Raw genomic sequence first — 23,150 nt, 5'->3', positions numbered from 1 at the left:
CGAAGAAGGCAAAGGCTTGGGCTCAGCTCAAACACCTCGATTTCCCCAAGAAACAACCGTGTCCTGATAACTGCGGCGTTAGTATCAATTGGCACATTCAGTCTGATCATCGCAAAGGTACTGTACCAACTGCATTTTCATGTAACCCCCCAACAGTACTAGATGAACCGGTGAGATCAAAATACCCTTGACAAATTAGCACTCTAATAACTAAATTAAACTAACTAAATCCCTATATTCAACCACACTTAAAGGGGTTTTGTGAAGCTTACCATTAATTAGAATTATTAAAAAGGACATCAAAGAGTTCTTTTCCATTAGTGGAGTTTTAGTCAATTGGAAATGTATGTGATTTTCACACGCACAACAAGATCTAATGGCGTTAGTAAGATATTATTTTTTGAAAAAACTTAAGGGAAGCTAAATGACGTTTTAAAGTTTAGAGAGGGGGTGATGTAAAAAGCGGCCAAACTTAAGGGCGGTCTTGCGAAATTTACCCAACGGATGAGCATGTGAAATTAATAGTAGGCAGTGTAAAATGTAAATCCTTGTATTGTAGCCCCTCAATTCTATTTCTGAAAGTACACTCCTAATTTGTAGGCAGACTAATTTGTATACCCTCAGCAGACGTCTTGTTTGAAACCTAGACTCTCGGAGAATGATCACAGAGTTACTGTTCTATCTATACTTCAGACATTCTCCAGATTACAATAAACATATACATGATCGAATTGCGATAGTTTGAATATGCTGTTGTCCTGATAAAAAAAATTCCCACAGGCTGGACGGCAAGAGTCACTATCTTCAACTGGGAAGGCTACACGTTCAGGAACTGGTTCGCAGCAATTCGAATACCAAAAGCATACGATGGATTCGAAAAAGTCTACTCGTTCAACGGCACGAAGCTACCAACAATCAACAATACCATACTTTTCAACGGCCTTCAAGGCTTAAACTATCTCATGCCTGAAGTCGATGGAAAAGACAGCAAACCGAAATCAGACTACAGGGTTCCCGGTAAGCAACAGTCAGTGGTTTCGTTCACAAAGAAACACACGCCGGGTATTGATATCTCAAAGGGGGATGGATTCCCTACAAGAGTTTATTTCAACGGGGAGGAGTGTGCTTTGCCAGATCACTTACCGGTGGAATCTGGGGGCGGGTATCGAGCAGAAGTTGGGTATCTAATACCCATGACTTTGATGGCAACTGTGCTGTTTATGTTGAATTTATAGGATAGTGTAATGAGGCATTATGCATACCTGGAAAGTATTTCTTCATACGGCTTACTCGATGTTTGTACAATGTTTAGAAAGTGGAGTTAGGATTCCAATTGATTTCAAGAATTCTGTTATATGTGCCGATGCTATCGGTTAGTCTGTTAGTGAATTATTTGATCATTTACAGGCCTTAGTGGATAATTGGTAAACGATTCATAGAGCTTTTATTCTAAATTTTCGAATGTTGGGTTCCTTTCGATTAAAAGCGCTTTTCTAAAGAAACTTTGGCAGTCTAATTAGACTTTAATTAATCATTAAATGTTTCCCATCACTGAGATTGTTTTTTTTTTCTTTTTTATTCTTTTGCAGACTGATGATGGAAGAGTTGTTAATAATCAGAGTTACAGAGTCTTTTACTGATCCAGTTATTTCTCTGATTAATTTAATTTTCCACTCTGCGTGCTTTATGAGAGGAATAAGAACTCAGAAGAATTGAAGAGGAATAAGCTGCATGTCATAAATAACTTGTTGAAATATATAAGATTACCCGGACAAGTTCTTAGCATTTTATAGCTAAACACCCTACAAACTACATACTTGTTACTAGTTTACACAGATCCTAATCGCACAAACTCACGATATTACACTGATACATAATCCAAATCCACACAAGCCAAATATCATGGGAACAATCAAATTGCTAAATCATCCGAATAACTCCCTCTCCTCAGCGCAAAACATCTCAGAGGATCGAAACCCGAAAATATCTTCACCCGAAAGCCCCGGAAAATTCTAGCTCGAAACCTCTTATCAAACACTCTATGCGAAAACCTGACGACAATCACCTTCCTCATCTCATTCAACTCCTTGAGGCTCCTCTTTAGATTCAACTCTTTGAAACACCTTATCATCCTCTCTTTATGGCTCTCCCTCACTTGAAATGTGTAGCTCCGGAGGAACGCCTGGCGAACACTGCGGTCATGCCTCGCTGGCGAGAGGAGTTCATAGTTGTTCATGGATGATGATTGATTGATTACTGATCAGTGAAGAGGCAGAGAGTGCTGCTGCTGATGTTTATGTAGGAGATGAAAGGTTCTGAGCAAGGGGAGTGGTTGAACCAAACAAGGGTAGATTTTTTGTGGGTTGGTGTTTTGTTGTTGCACCCAAGTTATAACTACTTGTTTGGTTTATAATTTAACTTTTTTTTTTTGTGGTGGTCACTATGTTATTTAGGATTTCATTGTCAGTGATGTTTGTGGAGAGGACCTAATGATTGTTTGCAGCCGATGGATGAGATTAATATAACTAAGCTTTGACTAATGAGTGTTGTTTATCAAACTCAAAAAATATCCATAGAAATGTTTACTGTAGTGCTCAAATCCAAGTAAGGGTACTACAACTGAATATTTAGCAATTATAAAGTTAAATTAAATAACACATCTTAGGGGGTTATTGGTCGGGACAAGTTAGGGCCAAGTGGGATAATTGTTCTAATAAAACACTTTTAACCATTTTTGGGATATTTTGAGTAGGGGTAAAGTGGGATAAGTTAGGATAATGAGACAATTTGAAGTTTTTATTTGACAATTCATGTGGGATAATTGATGATATGTCACCTTATTAAAATATAATATTTATCTATCAATTAAATCTAAATTAATTTATTCAATTAATTTAGTATGTTATTTAGTATGCTGTTATAATATAATACATTATTCTACTTTATACTAAAATGCAATATGTTATAGTATAATTTCTAATTAATATTATAAATTATTATATTATAATAGTATGCTATATTATATAATAATTGATATAATATACTTACAATATATTTAATATAATATTTCAATAATATAATATGTATTAAAGTATGTTGTTTTACGCTATAAATCTATATTACATTATATGTTTATGGTAATGTCATAGATTGTATCAGAATACTATAGTAAATTATATTTTAATTATTGTATTATATTATAATGTAGTTTAATAAATAATTTAATATAATATATTATAATAACTTATATTATATTACAATTGAATATTGTGTTATATAATAATTAATATCATATATTCAAATAGTATAGTATATTATATTATGATATATTATATTTGTTATGATTTAATATATGGTACTATAATATATTATAACATAATCAATTAAATGTTATTTTTATTATATTATAAATGATAAAATATACTATACTGTAATATACACATCATAATAAATATATAATTTATTGCATTATAATATACAATAATAATTCTATATATTATTTTATTTAAATATGTCATGTATAGTAATAAGGCCTTCTATGCATATAAGTATAATTTATAATAATTTTTATTATTATATAACAAATATTATAATCATTATATAATAAATTGCAATTGTTATATTCAATTAGAATTATATCGTTACTTTGTATATTTTATATAATAAGATAAATGATATTCATAGTATGTGAATTCATATATAAATAAATATACATGTAATATTGAAAATTAATACATTACATATAATTAACATAATATAATACAAATTAAGTTTAATGTATATTATTATATAATAATTTTATATTTATCACATTATAATATAATTATAATTATATATACTTATGTTTATTCTAATATGTCAGTATTATATGTAATAAGCTCATAGAGTGCCAATTAACATATTATATTATAATAAATATAATATAATATGAAAATTTAATACATTAAATTATAATTAATATACTATATTAAAAATAAGTTTAATGATATTAATTATATAATCATTTTATATTTAGATAATATGATTAGCACATATATTAGTAGTTAATATGCACATATATTAGTAGTTAATATATGAATGTTCCAAAATTATCCCCCTCATCTCAAATTTTTCTATTATGAGAGTTGGGGTAAATTTTGGCTTGGGGCAATGTTTTTCCATATGAGTGGGATAATTTTATCCAATGTGGGGTAATCATCTCACTAGTACCCACAAAAACCAATAATACCAAAAGTTATTGTCCAATCTCATTATCCTAACCACTAACACTAAAATGCATTGTCCTAAAATTTATCCCAATTACCCCCATATAACACTAACCAATAACCCCACCTTAATGGAAAAATACGTCACTATGACAAGCCTTTATTTTCACTTTCATTCACCAACTCCAAGGGTACACATAGAGCTTACATAGATGAGAAGTTCTTTGATAAACTACTAATATGATGGATCAAAATTACGCTGACCATTTGCGTCCGCTGGGGCCGCTGGGCTAAGTATATTAGGTAGTCAGCAATTGAAAATAGCAACGAATGAAAAAGGTAAAAAGAAAACGGTAAATGCCATAATATTATCACAATTTTTTGGTTTTTTATGTGGTACTACAAGAAAGTTCTTTATTAGAGTAAATAAAAAAATTTTAAAACCGTAAAATAGTACTATGAACTGTTGAAACTGAAAGTCATTGCTAAAGACAATAATGACTTAAATAAAATATCTAGACTACTTTGAAAACTAGAGAAGAAAAGTTAATATATAAGATATATAAAGTACATAAGCGGAAAAATAATCCGTGAATCACTTAAAAAACACGTGCCAAAAAAAGTCCAATGAAACAATTTGGGTTAATTGCATATTAGTCCCTTACATCAAACATAATTTTCAAATAGTCCCTCAAATCTTATTATTTACTTATTAGTCCCTTAAATCTCCAATTTCCTTGTCATTTGATCCCTCAAGTTAGTTGGTGGTAGTAATGACTGTTAAAGTTAACGGTATAAGTGGATTACGTGTTATACCCTCACCCACAATTAATAACTTTACCTATCCATTTCAGAACAGGTTTGTAGGCAATAAAAATTGCCTTTAAATCCTTATCAGAGAAGCTCAGAACAAAACTGCTAAAAACCTCGCCCGAAATAGCAAAAAGGGGAAAAACACTGATAAAAAGGGGAAAACACAGATATCACCCAAACCGTAAGGAATTTGGCGAAACAGAGGAAGCGAACCAAAGCCTTCGGCTAGGTTCGGATGGCTCCAGCTCGTCGAGATAGGCGATTTTCATATATAATTCGTCCAATTTCGACTTACGGTTTGAAAGTTACGGCCTATTCTTCAATCCATGCTCAGGAGCTCGCCTACAGCTCGAATTTCGCCTGCACGATCAAGACCTAAGTCTGCCTGCACACCTGAGCTCGCCTGCAGACCCAGTTCGCCTGCAAGCTCGCCTGCAGACCCAAGTCTGCCTGCGCACCTGAGCTCGCCTGCAGACCTAGTTCGCCTGCAAGCTCGCTCCCACAAATCAAGGGAGAGGGCACAGTACCCCAAGACCGTCAAGCGGACGCTCACAGTACGAATGACTGGGCAGGTGTCGAGTCGACCTGAACATTCATAAACACAGCTCACCTCGGCTGTCTGAGTCAAGAGCCGGATCCGCCAGCACCCGACGAGCCGTCCAAACCCACTCGAGTGCCAGGAACATGCTTTCCCGCCTCTCTTGACCTGAAGAGAGAAGGCACGGCACTCCAGGCCCGCCGAACAGCCGCCCACAGTACAAGTGAGCAGACAGATGTCAAAACAGTCTGCACTCTCATAAATGCGACTCACCTCAGTTGTCCAAGCAACTGGCAAGAGCCGCCGGCGCTCGGTGGTTGGTCAGATCCATGCAAGCTTCCGACAGCCGTTGTCACGCATACGAGGAGGGGCTTTCCCACTCCTACGTGATGTGATGCAGAGCACAATTCTTCGAATGACCACTGGTGGTACGAACGGGCAGCAGGATATCTCCGAACAATGTATGGTCATATCCCATAATTTAAGGAGCAGTCGAGCTGTCCTTCTTCCATTTAAAAGCCTCGTTCAGCAAACTTTGGGAGAGGTCGAAAAACTCGGAGAAAAGCAGTTGAGACCAAGCTGTTCGCATAATTCTTGCATCACAGCACCAATGCCTAGTTCTGAGCTCCGATCGCCGGCGGACTAAGCAGACCCGAACTCCATCGACTCGAGCTTCTACTGCGTACTGAAGCTCTCCAGCAACCTCGATCGAACGGTCCAAGGGAAGCAGACTCGACACGAGCATCGAGCGAAGCGTCCTATAGCCACCTAAAGTCCCCACACTAAACAAAGAGGGCATTCCCTCTGCTTCTGTTGTAAACATTTGATTATTAGTTTGTAATAAGCTTTCTTATTAATACAAACAAACCCTCCCTGTTTTTGGGAAATCAAATAGCTGTTTCATCGAACGAAATGGTGGTGGCTCAATTTGATGAAGTTGCTATCGGGACGACTGTAGAGTCCCTGGAGATTGAGTTCGACCAGGCCAAGTACGAAGAGTACTTGTCTTCCTCATCCTCTGGTGGCGATGCGTCCCGCAAACGCCACAAAGTCGTGTGCCGAAGCCGACCTCAAACGGTCAAAGCTTCCGCGCTTGAAGGTTCCACCCGAGTCTCGTCGGGGGAACCCGCTCCCTCGCAATCGATCAAGGCCAAGCCGGAGATCGAGCGCAAGAGACAAGGGTCTGCCAAATGGATCGCCAAGCGGTCCCCGCAGACACCTGTCTCGGAGGAAACGCCGGTTCACTCCGGCACAAACTGCACTGCCACAACCCACAGTGATGTTCTCCTCGCTGGGAGAGCTAGCCGACAGCGGCGGCAAACGCTCGTCAGACAGGAGGTCCAAACCTCCGTTTCTCATAATGGCCTGAATCATTATACAGGCTCGAGAAACGCTAGACGAGAAGGCAAACTGCCCGATGTCGGAAGGCTCTCCAAGTCAGGAGCGCCGACCGAGGAAGGCAGGACCACCCGCTCAGGAGGACTTCGCTTCTCAGGTCATATCCCTGATGCGAATAAATCACCTCGAACGAGCGAGCCTACCCAAGTAGGCGAATCCTCGAAGGCTGGCGAGCCTCGCCATAACCATTTGGCGGATAAACGTAAAGGCAAGGAAATAGGTGACATCTTGCAAACCCGCTCGTCCAAACGAAGGGTTGAAACCCGCCTACGCACTGGAGTTCGCCCGAACGCGAAGACTCGCCAGTCAAGGCGAGATCGCCTGACTCCAGCATCAAAACGTTCCACCTAGCGTGCGCCAGAGAACACGTCTAAAAATCTCTCGTGCACTCACCCGAGCGACTCTTCTGAGGTTGGGGGTTGTCACCAACAGCCCACAGAAGACCTCAGGGAATACTTAACTCGCAAACGCACTATACATGAGGCGAATCCTCAGTGCCACTGCGAGAGACTCATCCACACGGTCCTCGTCGATTGCCAATGCGTTGGAACGGCGAAACCTTCGGTATTTGAGAAACTTTCTCAACAGTCCTCTCGACCAAGACCCTCCCATCGAAGGTGACGTCACCAAAAAGAACGCGCTACCGACGACCTGGAGCTCGTATCCGCCACAGTTAACATGACGGATAAGGGGAATGCGGTACTCTCCGACTCACCAGACTCGGACTCCGTCCTGAGACCTAACACTCGGTTCGCTCAACGCCGGCAGGACGACATATTCCAGCGAACACGTAGTCGTAGGGGGGCAAGTATTGGGTTTGATTATTCCACCCTGGTACCTCCCTCCTGCGGAGAAGACGAGGTTCATTCGGCCGCGGCCACATCTCAGACCTCGCGCTCAAGTCAAGACGCGCTGGCGAGAGTGCACATGACCGACCTCAACCCCGAGCAGACAATGGCTCAAAAGCTGGAGGAACAGCAGGCGACCATCGACTCTCTAAGAGAGATGATGGAGCAACTGCTGAACAAGAAGAAGAAGAAGAAAAGAACTCAGTGTCCCTTACCTCGGCAAACTAGGGACAAGGAGTGGGTACCTCCCCGTCGCTCGGCGACTGAAACTGAAGACAACGGTAATCAACAATCTGATTACTCTTCTAAGACGTCGCTGAGAACGTCGCCTAGCGGTAGCATCCGTGACAAGAGGTTCGACGAATTCCAGGACCAGCTCAACGCGCTGAAGCTTCAGCAAAACATGAACAAGCTGGGGGTGGTCCGTCCCTACCCTATCGAATGGGACACGGTCCCATACCCAGCGAAGTTGAAGCCAATCAGCTTGGTACAGTTTGACGGCAAGGGATCTCCCTCGCAGCACATCTACTACTTCATGGCGCAGACTGGGTTCCTTACTGGGAATGACGCCATTCTCACTCGACTATTCATAGGTACCCTCAAGGGGGTGGCCTTTGAATGGTTTCTCAAACTGGAACCCGACTCTATCAAGGCATGGGCCGACGTTGAAAAGCTCTTCCTTGCCCGCTTCTTCGACGACGACACGGAAGTGTCAATGGCCACTATCCTTGCTGAGAAGCAGCAGAAGTCAGAGTCGGTCAATGACTTCGTGAAGAGATTTCGAAATCGATCAGTCCACTGTCGGGACCAAGTCTCCGAGTCGACACTGATTGAGATGTGCTGCAATAACCTGTCGATCTACATCCTGTCCAAGATAGGGGTAGTAGAGACCCGGACTTGGAAGGAGCTTGTTCGCCAGGGCGAACAAGTCGAAAACATGATCAAGAGGCTGGAGGCCGAGGAGCCGCAGTCCAAGAAGGGAGCAGCAGAGCCAGCTGCGCCGAAGAATCCTCCTCGGTCGAGGGGAAAAGATATCATGGCAGTCGACTCTGCCCCGGCACCAAAGGCTGCTCAAAAGCCGAAACCCAGGCAATTTGAACAGCGCCCCCCGCGGCAATACGACTTCAAAGAAGACCAGGTGGTGGCGACCTTTGACACTCTACTCAAGAGTGGGCGAATTAAGTTGCCAGAAGCCGCGAAGCCTGAGGAGGCGGACAAAACCGGTGACCCAAGTTACTATGCGTATCACAGATTCCTTGGCCATCACACAACCAAGTGCTACGTCCTCAAGGACAAGCTCCAGGCCCTCTACGACGTGGGGGTTTTGAAGAAAGAGAAAGTCCAAAAGCAAGTGACTGCGAACATGATCACTTTGAGCTTTGGGACGGATCTCCCAGAGGTTCAAGCTCCAGCGGAGGTAATCCCTATCCCCAAGGCGGTCTTGAAAATCACTAATGACAATCCTCACAACCAGCGGGGAAAGGGTTTAGTCCCACAGACTCTGCCATCAGGGCAGGTGATGTGGGTCCATCCGGACCTCCTCAATGATGAGCAATGGACTGCACAGCCTTCTAAGGAGGCTAAGGGAAAACACTGCAATGTTGTCTCCACCATCCTGGATAGAGATAACACGGCGATGACTGCCTTGACATACTCTGAAGAGGACACCAACGTCTTCGCCACGAGAGCAGGGAAAGAATTCGCGAAAGAATATCCCGCGAGGGCGGAGAACCCGGCAGGACCCCCCGCGAGGCCAGCCGTAGCAACCCCTCCCAATCCAGACGGACCAGGCTCAAGCCGCCAGCCTTTCCGGTTCAACGTGCTCGCGCAACTGAAAAGCATCCCCGCGCGAATCACCATGTACGACCTCCTCCGGTTATCCAGATCTACCCGGGAGGCCCTACAGGAGGCGTTGCCCGACTCAGAGGCGTTCTCTACCCATTTCTTGAAAGAAATAGAGGCAGAACAGGAATGTGCGACTTGCTGCCAAGTCTCCGAGAGACGGGTCCCGTGCATCACTTTCACTCCTGAGGACATGCACATCAAGAGCACATCCCATGACCGGCCGCTGTACTTCACAGGATACGTCGGCTCATCGAAAGTGGATCGGATTCAGGTCGATCCGGGGTCTGCGCTGAGCATCGTGCCCCTGAAGTTAATCAAACACTTGGGAATACCGGCAAAGCGCCTAGCCTCGACTGCGACAACCATCTTCGGCTTTAACGCCACGGGGACTCGGCCGCTCGGCAAAATCCGCCTGAAATATCGGATAGGCGACATGAAGACGGAGGTGACGTGCTACGTCATCGACGCCGAACCCTCCTACAACATGCTCTTGGGACGTCCGTGGATTTATGGCAACCGAATAGTCCCGTCCACACTGTACCAGTGCTTGAAGTACGTGGACGACTACGAGCGAGTAAAGACAGTAGTGGCCGACAAGCAGCCCTTTGTGCTTGAAGTACGTGGACGACTACGAGCGAGTAAAGACAGTAGTGGCCGACAAGCAGCCCTTTAAAGGTGTCAAAAACTACTTCGTGGATTCTCTGCTATACCAGGACCTCGACGAGCCACCAGCAGAAGAACTGGAGAGTGGCAACGAGGCGAACAGCGAGCCTGAATACGGTGACAGCTTAATTCTGAATGACTTCGAGTCAATTATAATCGGTTACGAGAGTCACCATGTAACCAACACTGTTCAGGCGGAAAAAATTATCATGAATGAGAAATCTGACTTTGCTTATTTGTCGTCTTGCTCCATGTCCGAGGATGAGGCACCTAATAACCTATGGTCGACACTCTACAGTGATCCTTCCCTATACTTGCCGGTTCCCTACACTTGCCGGTGTGCTCGTCATACGTTGCCAAGACGCAGCCGATCAGGTCATCGCAAGCTGTGTTCGTTGTGCCGACCCGAAATAATTATCGAAAAGATATTATTTTTGGTCGGATCGATCATCCCCTGCGCACGCTTTGGGATGAATCTGAGGACGAGGACCCAACGTCCCAGTTTTTGCAATATAGTCGAGTTGCGAAACGTATGATGAGCGACATGGGGTATGACCTCACTCGTTTGGAGGGCCTAAATTACGGCCGAGGGTGCAGAACGGTCATCCGACCCGCCTACGTACCCAAAGGGAAACCCTCAAACTACTTCAACAGGACTAGAAGAGGCTTAGGCTACTCCTCCTCCTCGTCGGATTTGTGTTTTTACGTCAACGAGGATTCTAACTATGCATGTTCGGGGGATCAATCGTCAGCGACCTCAGCTTGGGACTCGGACGTCAGCGTGAGGGATCTGTTCGATAGCCTCACAGTCAACATGGCTACGATAGACCCCGCCGAAATGGCAGAAGACGAACAACTTTCACTCTATGACGAGACATGGGATCGCCATATTAACGCCCAATGGAATAGTCACTTTGAACAACGCGAACCGCTAACCGAAGACAAAGTCCTCCAGGTGAATATGGGCACTGAGGCGAATCCCAAACCTATATTCATCAGCGGCAGTCTGCCTCCGTAGGAAAAAGAGGACCTCATCACCCTCATACGGGAATACATTAACGTCTTCGCCTGGAATTACGAGGACATGCCTGGTCTGGATCCGCGGGTCGTCACGCATCACCTCAACATCAGCCCTGACGCCAAGCCAATCAAACAACAGCAGAGGCGGTTTCGCCCCCAAATCATGGAGGCGATCGAAGCTGAAGTAAAGAAGCTGATTGAATCCGGTTTCATCAGAGAGGAGCAACACCCCAACTGGGTGGCAAATATTGTTCCGGTCTTAAAGAAGAACGGTAAAATCCGCATCTGCATCGACTTTAGGAACCTCAACGCCGCGTGCCCTAAAGACGAATTTCCTCTGCCCATCACGGATGTCATCATTGACAACACGTGCGGATTCGAGAGGATGTCCTTCATGGATGGCTTCTTAGGGTACAATCAAATCAAAATGCACCCCGAGGACGAGAAGCACACTGCATTCAGAACTCCCATTGGGGTGTACTGCTACACCGTTATGCCATTCGGACTCAAGAACGCTGGCGCAACCTACCAGCGCGCCATGAGCATGATCTTTCGAGATCATCTGCGAAAGACGGTCGAATGCTATGTAGACGACCTGGTCGTGAAGAGTCGCCATAAGGAGGACCACCTCCAAGACTTGAAGGCGATGTTCGAACTCATGAGGACTCATCAACTCAAGATGAATCCTACTAAGTCATTCTTGGGGATGTCCAGTGGTAAATTCCTCGGTTTCGTCGTCACGACAAAAGGAATCCGGATTGATCCAGACAAGGTGCGAGCTATTCAAGAGCTTTAGCCACCCCGCAATCTCAAAGAGCTAAGAGGCCTTCAGGGATGACTGGCTTATATCTGAAGATTCATCTCAAATCTCTCGGGCAAATGTCAACCCTTCTCTAAGCTGATGAAGAAAGGTACTTCCTTCGTCTGGGATGAGCCATGCCAAAAGGCCTTTGAAGAGATCAAAGCTTATCTCTCAAACCCGCCTATCCTTGCGGCGCCAATCTCAGGGAGGCCATTCCTCATATATATAAGGGCCATGGAACATTCTCTAGGCGCTCTTTTGGCACAAAACGACGATGCAGGCCACGAGCAAGGTATCTACTACCTGAGCAGAACCTTACAGGGCACCGAACAGCGATACCCAATGGTCGAGAAGGAATGCCTAGCCTTGGTGTTCGCCATCCAAAAGATGCGGCACTACTTGGTTGGCCAAACGATCCATGTCATCTCCCGGATGAACCCCATTCGGGTCTTCATGACACAACCGGCAGCGTTAAACTGGTGCCTGGCCAGGTGGGCACTTCTACTCTCTCAATACGACATCCACTTCATGCCACAAAAATCAGTCAAGGGACAAGCCATCTGCGATCTCATGGCTAGTCACCCGCTGGGGGCGAGGACCGATCTATTTGAAGATCTGCCAGATGAACCTCCCGAAGCCAACGTGACTTCGTCACCAGAGGTATGGCAGATGTTCTTCGACGGCGCGTCTCGTATAGGCGCGAGCGGCTCTATCACTGCAGGAGTGGGGGTGGTCATCACCTCTCCGCATGGCCACGTGTTACCCCGGGCCTTTTCCTTGACGGAACCATGCACCAACAACGTGGCTGAGTACAACGCGTTGCTCATAGGGCTCGAGTTGGCCAGAGAGTTAGGAATTAAGCGTCTGGAGGCTTACGGTGATTCCCAACTCATCATTAAGCAAATGACCGGCGAGTATGAAGTCAGGAACGACGATCTCATCCCGCTCCACAAAGCGGCTATCAGACTAGTGGAGTCACTCGAGAGTTTCCGCATCGAGCATATGCTCCGTTCTAGGAACACACATGCGGATGCTCTCTCATCCTTAGCGGCTAACTTAGCCCAGCCTTTGGGAACGACCCAACGAGTCACTGTCGCCAGCCGAAAACTTTTTCGACTAAAAGACGTCCCAGAGGCGAACGCCACTCACCAAATACCAGATCAGCCTGATCAGGAAGACTGGCGTCTCCCGATCATCAATTACGTCCTATACGGCATGTTGCCTGAAGACGCAAGGGAACGAGAGTCTATCCGACGACGTGCCTCGTGGTTCTACTACGATTCAACCACTAAAACGCTGTATCGGAGGTCATATGACAGCTTGTTGCTTCGATGTCTTTCAAAGGCAAAGGCACAAGAGGCCCTACGCGAAGCCCATGACGGCGAGTGCGGGGCTCATCAGCCTGGACCCAAACTTTGGGATCGCCTGCGGAGGATATGCTACTTCTGGCCTGGGATGGTTACTGACGCAGTCGCTTATGTGAAGCGCTGCTACGAATACCAAATCCACGCCAACTACATGCACCAGCCTCCTGAGGATCTGTATCCGACGAGGGCGTCTTGGCCCTTTGAAGCATGGGGGATGGACATAGTCGGGCCAATATCTCCACCATCGGCGAAAGGCCATCGCTTCATCCTCGTGATCACCGATTACTTCTCTAAATGGGCCGAAGTCATCCCCTTAAGAGAAGTCAAGACTAATGACGTGATCAAATTCATCAAGCACCATGTCATATACCGATACGGCGTACCCCGGCGTATTATTCATGACAATGGCACGCAATTCGTTAGCCATACATTCACTAGGTTCTGTGACAAATTCCGAATACAGAACCTCTCTTCCACGGTCTACAACCCTTCAGCGAATGGTTTGGCCGAGGCCTTCAACAAAACAATTATCAAGATCTTGACCAAGCTGACTTCCACTAGCAAACGCGATTGGAACGAAAAGCTAGGCGAGAGCCTGTGGGCATATCGCATAACGGTTCGCACACCAACTGGCACCACGCCCTACTCATTGGTATACGGCTGTGAAGCTGTATTGCCATTAGAGATTCAAATTCCATCTCTCCGCGTCGCCTTAGCAACAGGGATGACAGCCGAGGAAAATCACCAACTGCGACTCGCAGAGCTCGAAGCGTTGTACGACAAACGACTGGAAGCTCAACAGCACATTGAGTTTTATCAATCTCGAATGGCCAAGAATTTCGACAAGAAAGTCAAACGCCGAGCCTTCAAAGAGGGAGAGCTGGTGCTCTCCATTCGCCGACCAATGATCCTCACTTCCAAGAAGAAGGGGAAATTCCAGTCCAAATGGGAAGGACCATTCGTAGTAAAGATAGTCTACTCGAACGGCGCCTATCGCCTCATCAAGCCGAATGGCGATAAGATCATGATGCCCATCAACGGCAAGTATCTGAAGAAGTACTACCCCTAGTTCTTCTTCACCAACTCCCACGAGTGCATGAGTTTAAACTAGCCCTCACACCCTCCAAATGGTATAAGAGGTAAAACTATTCCTATGCTTCAATTCTTTGAGCCAGGTTATCAGTACAGGCGAATCGCTCAGATCAGACGAATCGCTCAGATCAGGCGAATCGCTCAGATCAAGCGAATCAATCATATCAAGCAAGCCTATCAGTCTAGGCGAAACCCACTTCTTGAGCTAAGTCCCCTGTCTTGGCGAACCGCTCAAAACAGGCGAGATTAGCATCTCAGGTGGGCGACATCAAACGCCCACTTGGTCAAACCTTCAGATAGTTAGGACCAGAGCCACAGTCCCCCGCCAATCCTCTTCTAAAGGATGGTGGGTCCTCAAAGTCGTTCCAATCACGACAGTCCCTGTCACGTTAACATTAAACCTCTGACAAAATCAACTTACCAATCCTCTTCTAAAGGATGGTGGGTCCTCAAAGTCGTTCCAATTACCAATCCTCTTCAAAAAGATGGTAGGTCCTCAAAGTCACCCCGATCGCGGCAATTCCTATCATGTTAACGATTACCTCTGATAGCCGACACCGTCATTCCCACAAATGACGTTGTCTGATCAGTCATCATACTCAAACGTCCCTGAACGATTTGATTCTCCCAGCACCATCTTTCCCATAAAAGGCGTTGTTGTTTGATAGTGGTCTACTATGCGATGTGCTGCTATTTCAGGGTTCGTCTTTGCCCCAAGAGAAGACAAATCAGGGTTCGTCTTCATCTTTACCCTAAGATAAGATAAGCTTTCCTCCTTTACTCCAACGGGTATACGAGTATAAACTGTTCCCTTTACTCTAACTGGTATACGAGTATAAACTGCCCCCTTACACTCCAACTGGTGCATGAGTCTAAACTGCTCCTACACTCCAACTGGTGCATGAGTCTAAACTGCCCCTTATACTCCCACTGGTGCAAGAGTATAAACTGCTCCTTTCCTCCAACCGGTACACGAGGCTAAACTGCTCCTTCACTCCAACTGGTGCATGAGTCTAAACTGCCCCCTTATACTCCCACTGGTGCAAGAGTATAAACTGCTCCTTTCCTCCAACCGGTACACGAGGCTAAACTGCTCCTTCACTCCAACTGGTGCATGAGTCTAAACTGCTCCTACCCTCCGACTGGTATACGAGGTTAAACTGCTCCCTACTCTCTTAATCCAAACGCCTCGAAAGGCTAAGGATAGAGGAGAAATTTTAGCATTGAGCCTAAGAGAAACTCCTCGACAACTTACCATGCTAAGGACAAGAGCATGGCTAGTCCAACTCAAACGGCAGTTGGTAAAGACGAATCAAGTCCGTTGATAGCTGAGGGTTTGCTTAAAATCCTAGAAGGCGATCATCAGCTACGATTGAAGAGATCAACTTCACCGAGCTCGTTGGAGGGCTCCTCACTCCATCTGAGCAGGGATCACTTTACAGATCTTCATATCCAAAGTGTTTCAGACCCCATGCGGCCTGATTCAGGTCTGAAAACTTTGGAGGGGGTTTTGTAGGCAATAAAAATTGCCTTTAAATCCTTATCAGAGAAGCTCAGAACAAAACTGCTAAAAACCTCGCCCAAAATAGCAAAAAGGGGAAAAACACTGATAAAAAGGGGAAAACGCAGATATCTCCCAAACCGTAAGGAATTTGGCGAAACGGAGGAAGCGAACCGAAGCCTTTGGCTAGGTTCGGATGGCTCTAGCTCGTCGAGATAGGTGATTTTCATATATAATTCGTCCAATTCCGACTTACGGTTTGAAAGTTACGGCCTATTCTTCGATCCATGCTCAGGAGCTCGCCTAACGGCTTGAAGATCGCCTGCAGACCCAGGTTCGTTTGCAGTCCCCAGCTTCGCCTGCAGTTGAAGCTCGCCTACAACTCGAAATTCGCCTGCAGTCCCAAATCCGCCTGCAGACCCAAGTCTGCCTGCGAGCTCGCCTGCAGACCCAAGCTGCAGACTCGCCAGCTCACTGTCAACTGCCCACTTGGAGTATGGGAACAGTTACATCAGTGGTCAAATCCCACAAATCAAGGGAGAAAGCATGGCGTTCATAAATGTAACTCACCTCGGCTGTCTGAGTCAGGAGACAGATCCGCCAGCGTTCGGCGAACTGTCCAAACCCACATGAGTGCCAGGAGCATGCTTTCCCACCTCTCTTGGCCTGAAGAGAGAAGACACGGTACTCCAGGCCCGCCGAATAGCCGCCTACAGTACAAGTGAGCAGACAGGTGTCAAAACAGCCTGCGCCCTCATAAATGTGGCTCACCTCAGTTATCCAAGCCAATGGGCAAGAGCCGCCGGCGCTCGGTGGTTGGTCAGATCCACGCAAGCTTCCGACAGCCATTGTCACGCATACGAGGAGGGGCTTTCCCACTCCTACGTGACGTGATGCAGAGCACAGCTCTTCGAATGACCACTGGTGGTACGAACGGGCAGTAGGATATCTCCGAATAATGTATAGTCATATCCCATAATTCAAGGAGCAGTCGAGCTGTCCTTCTTCCATTTAAAAGCCTCGTTCAGCAAACTTTGGGAGAGGTCGAAAAACTTGGAGAAAAGCAGTTGAGACCAAGCTGTTCACATAATTCTTGCATCACAGCACCACTGCCTAGTTCTGAGCTCCGATCGCCGGCGGACTAAGCAGACCCGAACTCCATCGACTCGAGCTTCTACTGCGTACTGAAGCTCTCCAGCAACCTCGATCGAACGGTCCAAGGGAAGCAGACTCGACACGAGCATCGAGCGAAGCGTCCTATAGCCACCTAAAGTCCCCACACTAAACAAAGAAGGCATTCCCTCTGCTTCTGTTGTAAACATTTGATTATTAGTTTGTAATAAGCTTTCTTATCAATACAAACGAAACTCCCTGTTTTCGGGAAATTAAATTTACACCCTACAAGGTTTAAACCCGAAGCTCGAAAACTGAAACCCTCTCCCTTTCTTTTTTTCTTCTCCAACAGTTCCCTATTTCTTCTAACTTAATCAAGAAGCCATTCCAATGGTTATATTCCCTCAAAATCTTATATAATCATTAAAATTTTGCAATACAATATGATTCTCTTCCTCCTCTCTAATATTCTAAACTACCAAATATGGGTTTTAAGGTCTTACACTATGTTGCAAGGCTCATCGTCAAATGCATTGAAGCTTCAAGTCCTAGGGCTAACAAGAAGTGATTTTGTGGTTTGGATTGTAGAATTTTGACGTGTTAAACAAGGGGAGAACAAGGGTTTGCAATGGGTGTCAGCTATACAAGAATGCCTCAAAATAAAGGTTGTGGATTTTTTGTTAGGTGAATGATAGTCAAAATTTGTTAATGAAGCTTGCCAAAGAAGTGAGCATGTTAGGGAAGAAAAAAGAACAAATCATATTTATGTTGAAAATTTTGTTTGTATTGTTAAGGATTTTGGTGTTCCTCAGAATGTTCTAAAGTTGGGGGTTGTTTAAAAATTGGTTGTTGATGTAATTTTTGATTTAGATATGAATTTGGGGGTTGTTTTAGAAAATGGTTTTTTTAGATGATGTAAATTGTGATTTAGATATGACTTTGGGAGTCATTTTAGAAATTGGTTGATTAGATAATGTAATGTGTGATTTAGATATGAATTAAAGAATTTGTGATTTTTTAAATTGTTTCTTGAAGATTATGTGAAAGATACAAATTTTTTTAGATATAAACTCAGATTGTATGTGAACTTTGACACGGTGTTATTGCAAAAACAAACTGGTTGTGCAAAACTTTGACATGGTGTTATTACCAAAATTTGTGAATTTTTGGCATGATTTTCCTTGCAAAATGGCTGTGCAAAAGATATTATTTGCCACATACACATATAATTCATTCTCATATTGACCTCCTCTCGATACTATCACCTTTTGCACATGATTACACATACCACTTCACCAAAAAATTTCAAATTATTGAAAGTACATATTCTTATATAACAGTAAAGTTAGACTTCATTGAAGTTCACAATAGTTATATGCAACATGCACAATTACACCATTATCCACTTATAACTGAAATTATGTGCAAATTGCATGAGCACCTCCAAAACACAACAAAAGTATGTGCATCATGTACACATATACCAAAATAACAACAAAAAGATGTGCAACAAGCACATATATACCCTATAATTAAGAAACTTATGTACAACATGCACATTTACATAAAATTATGACAAAATCAGTTAATCATTCACACATATATAGCAGTTTGGACAAAATATACGTGTAAAATGAACACATTCGCCAAAATTTTATGGCTTTGACCATTTGGGCATCAAAACCACTCTGCTGATACTTCCTTGGTTACTGGTTGAAGATGTTATGTCCCCTTGAAAATTTCTTGAAGCTTGACTCTTCATAGGTTGAAGTTATGGGATTGTCGATGATTATGCTGCTAGTGATGGTGAGAAGCTTGGCATTGGTTGTGTTGCCATAGCTACTCTTCCTCTTTCTCTACGTAGTGGCAACTTGCTTGGTCTTGGTCTTGAATTTTGACTACCAAACCTACATAAAATTCCATCTTTTCATGATCTATTACAATAGTTTTAACATATAAATGACCACATAGAGTTTACCTAGGACGTTGAAACTGAGAGATAGACATAGATGCATGAGTAGCACCTCTCCCTCCACCTATACTATTTGGTGCATCTCTGGCATTGATTGAGCTAACATTTTTCAAACCAAAGGCAAATTGTCACTCTGTTACTCAATGATACCAAAATAAAACATGCACATAAATAGAAACATACACATCACCTTGGTTCACTTCCCGAAGTAGTTACGCCTCTGTCTCTCGTGTTTGTAGTAGTAACACTGTGAACAAATGCATAAATTAAAATCAAAGTTGAAAGTACTATAATAGTAAACATTACCTTCATCCGCTCTGTGCAGCCTTATTGATTGGATTCTTGCAGCCACTCTTATGATGACCCTAGCCACCACACATTAAGCACTTATGCTATCTCTTTGAAACCTTTCTCTCGGGTTTATCTTTACTCCTCATCCTTTTCTTCTTTGGCCTGCTTTTTAGCCTCTTTATATGGGGTGGTTCAATTGTGAATTCCTTCAAGAATGGGCATTTCCACTCATCTTTGGATGGTAGAACTCTAATTTATTGTGCATATGTGAGTATATACCTAAAATATAAATGATATTAGGTATGAAATAAATCGGTAAATCAAAATTAAAGATGAAAGAACATAAAAGAATACAACATACCTCTCAACATGATATTTTTCATCATAAAATTCATCACACTTTGCATTCCTAATTGTGCCTATATAATTTTCCACATGAATACATAGCAAACCAGTCACTTGCCATTTTCTATAGCTACATGTCCTCTCTCCTTCAAGTTGATTGTCTTATCTCATACTCATTTTCAACTTCAGCCTCATCAGGATTTGTTTTCTCACTTAACAAGGACCATGATTCTTACTAATTTCTTGGTGATATCTATTAGCATACACTTCAAGCCTATTTTCCTTCTCTTGTTGAATTTGAGCATCAGTTTGGTTCTCAGCTTGTCAACCAAATCCATAACTGGTAAAAATACCTTGAATCAAGTATCCAAGAGTTAAAGGATTTAGACAAATTATTAGTGAGGTCATTGTTCTTAGATATCTCGGAAAATTGACTTCTAGAACACACAAATTTATTCTCTGCATGAAAACCGAGAAATGCCTCATTTGAAACTTCTCCCAACTGTAACATGTATTTGGCGAACTCATGTGATGTCTATGCCCTTGCTGCCCCTCATATGCATTGTTTATAAAACTCACTAGGATTTAAAAAAAAAAAATTCCACATGTATCTCATGCACACCCTCTGCTCTGCTTCAAGAACTAGTGTGGAAATTGTCTCTAGTAGTCCCTTCTCTAGATCACTAACAACATTAACCTGACCAAGCTCACCATTAAAGGCTTTAATAAGATTCTCTAAGAACCAAAACCAACTGTCACTTGATTTCCCTTCAACTATAGCAAAAGCAAGAGGAAATAAACCATGATTTTCATCCAAACTTGTAGTAGACAACATGCTCCATCTACTTAGACCTTATGTGGCAGCCATTAAATCCTATAAATAGCTCACACCCTTTCCTAAACCCCTACACTAATGCTCAAAAGCACACAAATATTCTCTCAAATACATGATCTGGACCTATTCGAACTTCTACATGACTCCCTGGATTTTTGTTCAATAGCTCATACTTTAGAGAAAAAAACATGGTCATAAGATTCTTCAACACCATCAAATATCATTTTCCTTGCAGCCTCTCTAGCTCACCAAGCTTGATTATATGATATAATTGTTTTATAATCCTTTAACATGGTCCTTTGTGTATCTTTGGGTGCCAAATTATGATTATCCTTAACATCAGTACAACTGTTACCATCCATTTAGCACTAGCTTGATTATTTTTACTTTTATTCACCCATTGCATGAGTGTTGTCCTATATACCTAGTAATCTCCACTGTTCTGCCATCATACAAATCCGTAGCTCTCAGTTTCTAAGGACAACTCTCTTGACAACATTTAGCAACTAGTCTTTTAGTGTCATTCTTCACCAAATTAAAATTAAAAATTTTCTTCACAGCATAATGTTTCAAACAGAGCCTCAAATTAGCCGCATTAATAAATTTTCTACTTAAATCAAATACTGGAATACCCTCATCAGTGTTGTTATCTTTACCATCAAGCATATCACCCTCATTGAAATCATCACCACTATACTCCTCTGCTGAACTATGAATGGAGTGGTAACTATCATCAGAACAAATGTCATCAGCATCATTAGTCACATTTTCTTTCCTCAACCTCCTCGTCATGAAGTCTAGCCTCCTCCATTGCAATTTTCTCTATGTGAGTATGCTAGTTATCTAATTGAGCTATATCACCCTCTGACATAGAATCCCCTTCATTATCACCATGCATGTCAAACGTCATCTGAGTTGCCTCCCAATCAACTGTGTTGTCAAAATCAAAGCTTTTATCCTTAATATCTTTTGTGTTACCATCATAAAATGGCACATATCTCTCATCATCAACACCTTCGTTTTCATCTTCACTAGAGAAATCATCAAGATCAATATGTGTAATCCTCTTAGATTTTTTGACCCCTCTCTTGGTGGATTCCTTCTTCTCTGTAACACTGGAGCCCTCCAATCAAGACTTGGAATAAGTTCTAATGACATAAACATTTGAACACACCTCCTTCCTACATGATTTCTTAGCACACCCATGAAAATCCCATTGGGTTTAATCTCCCTAAAGACTCTAGGATTTGTGTTAGGAATTGTATAGAATATTTTTAGTATATGACCCCTAGAAATGGGCATAAATTTTGCTATTAGTTCCCCAATTTTTTTCAGTGACATATTACAAACATCCACTCTAATGGTTTTTTGATTACCACATTCATGTTTCTTCCTCCCTATCCTAGGAACTTGTCTCCAATACCCATTGTACATAATTACTGTAATAACCGTGAATTTTAATACTAGTTAAAATAATTTTTCGATATTTTAAAATATTAATTATTATTTTTAAAAGAGTATTTGTATTTTTTTGATTTTCTAGAATTTTCTACTATTTAAAAGTCTAAATTTTATATTTATTTAAATGATTTTGATATTTACAAATTAACTTAGTGCAGTAAATTTTTTTAGAATTTATCTGTTGTGTTATCGATACTATTACGTATTATTTTAAATAATACATTGTATTATTATTACTATTATGTATTATTTTGTATATTATGGTGTATTGTTAATTACGTATTATTTGTATAATTTATTGTATTATTTCTACTATTACATATTATCTATCGTATTAGCACAACTGGTACGTTTTATCGCATAGATAATTATTCCATAATTAGTTTAATTTTTAAGTATCCGTAATTATTTATTATAATTAATTTTTGTTTAATTCGCCTAACCCAACGGTCACTATAATATATATTGATATATACCTATATTATATTAGTATATGTATACTATATTATTAGTAAGTCACTATATATGATTATAATAATATATATATATATAGTATATATATATATCTTATAAACTCTTCTCTGTGTTAAACACCGCCGGGCCTCCTACTTCTTCTCTTCTTCTCTCTCTCTCTCTCTCTCTCTCGTCTCTTCTCTCTCCGAACCACGGCCGACCAGCCCCTCTCCCTGCGGCCCCGCCGGGGGCCAGTCAACCTTCGTTGGTTCTTCCCGCTACTTGCAGCACTCCCCGTAGAACCACGTGGCCTCCTCCCTTACTCCCCTCATGGGTGCCCCACCCGAGCCGCCGCACTCCGTCTCACACCCCTCTCCCCTTAGCCGCAGCTTTTTGCCTCTGGACCGCGTCCCAGCTATTCCAACTCCCCGCTAGCCGGCCACCCTCATGCGCTAATCCCCCACTTCTTCTCCTTCGGCCCTCTCTCTTCCGTATCTATCTCTATTCTCTTTCTTCTCTCTCTCTCTCTTCTCTCTCTCTGCTCGTCACTAAACCTCCAGCACGCCTCGCGACAGCCTCAACCCATAG

General features: G+C 42.9%; 1 protein-coding gene across 1 annotated transcript in view; it reads left to right on the top strand.

Moving 5' to 3' along the window:
• The window catches only part of LOC109835982 (COBRA-like protein 10), a 4,257-nt gene extending 2,857 nt beyond the window's left edge, over window positions 1-1,400 (top strand). Inside the window, exons 4-5 of the mRNA XM_020403934.1 lie at window positions 1-117; window positions 781-1,400. The exon at window positions 1-117 is cut by the window's left edge and continues 139 nt beyond it. Coding sequence (XP_020259523.1) covers window positions 1-117; window positions 781-1,235 — 572 coding nt within the window. The 3' untranslated portion in view covers window positions 1,236-1,400. The remainder of the gene's footprint in view (window positions 118-780) is intronic.

Source organism: Asparagus officinalis, chromosome 4 (assembly GCF_001876935.1).
Source record: "Asparagus officinalis chromosome 4, Aspof.V1, whole genome shotgun sequence".
NCBI classification, from domain to species: Eukaryota; Viridiplantae; Streptophyta; class Magnoliopsida; order Asparagales; family Asparagaceae; genus Asparagus; species Asparagus officinalis.
The sequence above is the reverse complement of the archived record's forward strand: the minus strand, read 5'-3'. Positions and strand labels throughout refer to the sequence as shown.